This window comes from Arachis duranensis, chromosome 2, assembly GCF_000817695.3.
Source record: "Arachis duranensis cultivar V14167 chromosome 2, aradu.V14167.gnm2.J7QH, whole genome shotgun sequence".
Taxonomy (NCBI): domain Eukaryota; kingdom Viridiplantae; phylum Streptophyta; class Magnoliopsida; order Fabales; family Fabaceae; genus Arachis; species Arachis duranensis.
The window spans coordinates 88,501,172-88,504,133 of record NC_029773.3 but is presented as its reverse complement, the minus strand read 5'-3'; the positions used below and the strand labels follow the sequence as shown (position 1 = coordinate 88,504,133).

General features: G+C 30.4%; 1 protein-coding gene across 1 annotated transcript; it reads left to right on the top strand.

Annotated features, from left to right (window-relative positions):
• Positions 1-1,369: 1,369 nt before the first annotated feature.
• Positions 1,370-2,690, top strand: LOC107475868 (adenylate isopentenyltransferase 3, chloroplastic). Its single transcript, XM_016095541.3, has one exon. The coding sequence runs from the start codon at positions 1,538-1,540 to the stop codon at positions 2,546-2,548; it is 1,011 nt and encodes a 336-aa protein (XP_015951027.1). The 5' UTR covers positions 1,370-1,537; the 3' UTR covers positions 2,549-2,690.
• Positions 2,691-2,962: the final 272 nt, after the last annotated feature.

Here is a 2,962-nt window from a genome sequence, read left to right as displayed (position 1 = left end):
CACCGATTATTATTATTATTATATATTGATATTAATTACCTGATGCAATTTCCCTTGTTATAAATATATAATACCTATAACATATTTTTTTTTTCATAAACAAAAATCAATGGTGACAGCATGGTATTTTAATCGGAACCCAAGTAGAAAATGCCTTCCGAAAGACTAAAAATTTATTTTAAGTTTAAAGAAATTAAATAAGTAAAATCTCAAATTATGAGACCCTGTCTAACCCTAATAATTAAGGCAACCCCTTGCATTGTTGCTCATAATTTATTGAAAATATTAAGGAGATTTAATTTGTTATTCATCACTTAATTAGCTGCTTAATGATGGTTTAAAGAGTCTAAGTAAGCATACAAACTAGACAATTAATGTTAAAAAAGCAATATATATAGGACTATTAACAAAGTAGTTGTCAAAGTTCAAGTAAGTAACAATTAATAATTAATTGGCATTTCTTTATACACTAATCTTCTATTAATTAAATTCTGGCCCAACATTTGTAAGAAGCAAAGAAGGTGCCCATTATTCAACATGCATAGAACCTATACGTTTTTGTTGATGCTGTTTGGTACTGCTAGCTAGTAGAACCCACACTCAAATTAACTAAGAGAATTTAATTAACATATATACTTAATTAATTAGCTAGAGACTATAAAAATATATGTATGATTAGTACATAAAAAAAATAAAAAAAGATGAGGTCTTCCATTTAAATATAATTTGACCTTCTTGTATACTAATCCACTTAATAAGGCTTTTTTTGTTTTCTTTCATTTAAATTATTTCTCATTAATTATATAAAGTTAAAGAATATTTTACCCTATCTAGTGATGTAGGATTAGTGGGAAAGCTGTTTTAATCACTAATTTCAAAACTAAGCATTAGAATATAAAATAATATAATATATTTTATATATAGACAAAATTCATAAGAAACAAAAAACCAAAAAAGGAATAATAAGAATTGAGAATGACCTTATCATCATCATATATCAATATTATTATTCTTGATGCAATTTGGCACTCTCAAATCAAAGCCAAAACCCACTGTAGTGCCCATTGGTTTCTCATAAAACAACATGGGACCTTAATAAAAGGACCTTCCTTGAGCCTACACAGTGGACCATGCATCAAACATTATTTTTGTATATGGCATAAAGTTAATATAAATATTGGAGGAATATTTGTCAAGGCCATCCACTAGCTTCCATTATAGTTGACAATTAAATAATTCATTTTCCAATAACATATTCTTGAACAGAGAGGCAGATTGTGACACTTTTGACCTCTTTCTACTTTCCCTTAGCCTATAAATATTCAACTACCCATTTTCTCATCATCAATTTACTAATTATATACTTCTCCCTATCTTGTGTATGTGACAACCTTTGAACAAATTAAATGTCGATGTGTCATACTTCCTAATTAAACCCCAAAGTTTAATTTTTTTTTTCTCACCCTTCCAAAACTTCTTCTATCTTATTATATATCTATCCCATTAGACCCAAATCTTTGTTTGTTCAAATTAAACCATGACCACCACTATTTCAATGTTCATGTCTAGATTAACACAACCCTTAATAAATGTTCCTACTAGCAATGTCCCAAAATTGAATGTGAGGCAAATTCAGAAAGAGAAAGTAGTTTTGATCATGGGAGCCACAGGAGCTGGAAAGTCAAAGCTTTCCGTTGACCTTGCAACATGTTTTCCTTCAGAAATCATCAACTCAGACAAAATCCAAGTGTATGAAGGACTTGACATAGTTACAAACAAAATCTCCAAAGAAGAGCAAAAAGGGGTGCCACATCACTTACTAGGGACACAAAATCCCAACATTGATTTCACATCCTATGATTTTTGTGACATGTCACTAGGTGCCATTGACTCAATCACTAGGAGGGAACAGCTTCCAATCATAGTTGGTGGATCCAATTCATACCTTGAAGCCCTAATTGATGATGATGATTACAAATTCAGATCAAGGTATGATTTTTGTTGCCTTTGGGTGGATGTGAAAATGGATGTTCTTGATTCATATGTGCAAAAAAGGGTTGACCAAATGTACCTAAATGGTATGGTCAATGAGCTTAGACCCTTTTTCAATCCCAATAATAAGGACTACTCAATTGGGATTAGAAAAGCAATTGGGGTGCCTGAATTTGATGAGTATTTTAGAAGAGAACATGTTGTTGATGAAGAAACAAAGCAAAGGTTGCTTGATGAAGCAATCAATGAAATCAAGGTCAACACTTGCAACTTGGCTAGGAAACAATTTGGAAAAATCCAAAGGCTAAGGAATGTTAAGAGATGGAAGATTCATAGGTTGGATGCAACACCTGTTTTCCAAAAACATGGACAAGAAGCAAATAAGGCATGGAACAAGTTTGTGTTGGAGCCTAGTGCTATGATTATTGCAAAGTTTTTATATAATAACAACTCATCATCATCATCATCATCATCATCCATCACTTCCAATAACAGAGTTGTTTCTGGATTTAGTAGTAGTGTTCCAGCTTCATCAGAGAGTGTTGTATGTGTGTGATCATCATGATTTTCTTCAAAGTTCAAAGCCATATTTTATTTTTATTTTTTTTTTTTCATTTTGGGTGAAAAGGAATTATTGTAGCCACAGATGAAAATTAAGAGAGTTTTGAGAGAATAATATAATAATAACACAAAAAGTTTACCTCCTATTACTTGTGATAGATCATATATATATTTTATATACACTATGACATGTGAATGAAATCATTGCATATAGTACATACCCTTCCATTTAATTTGAGGAGTTTGCATGTATATTGTATAATTTTGACAATATTATGATACAAATTTAATTTTAATCGACCATTATTGTATGATGTAAGAGTTTAGGTGGCATATATAAAAACTAGTTTTATATATATATATGTCTAGATACATGAATTATTTAAGAAGGAAAGTAATACATATTTTA

Bases quoted from the DNA above. Each gene is read 5' to 3' on its own strand.
- LOC107475868 (XM_016095541.3), top strand. From the start codon at position 1,538: ATGACCACCACTATTTCAATGTTCATGTCTAGATTAACACAACCCTTA.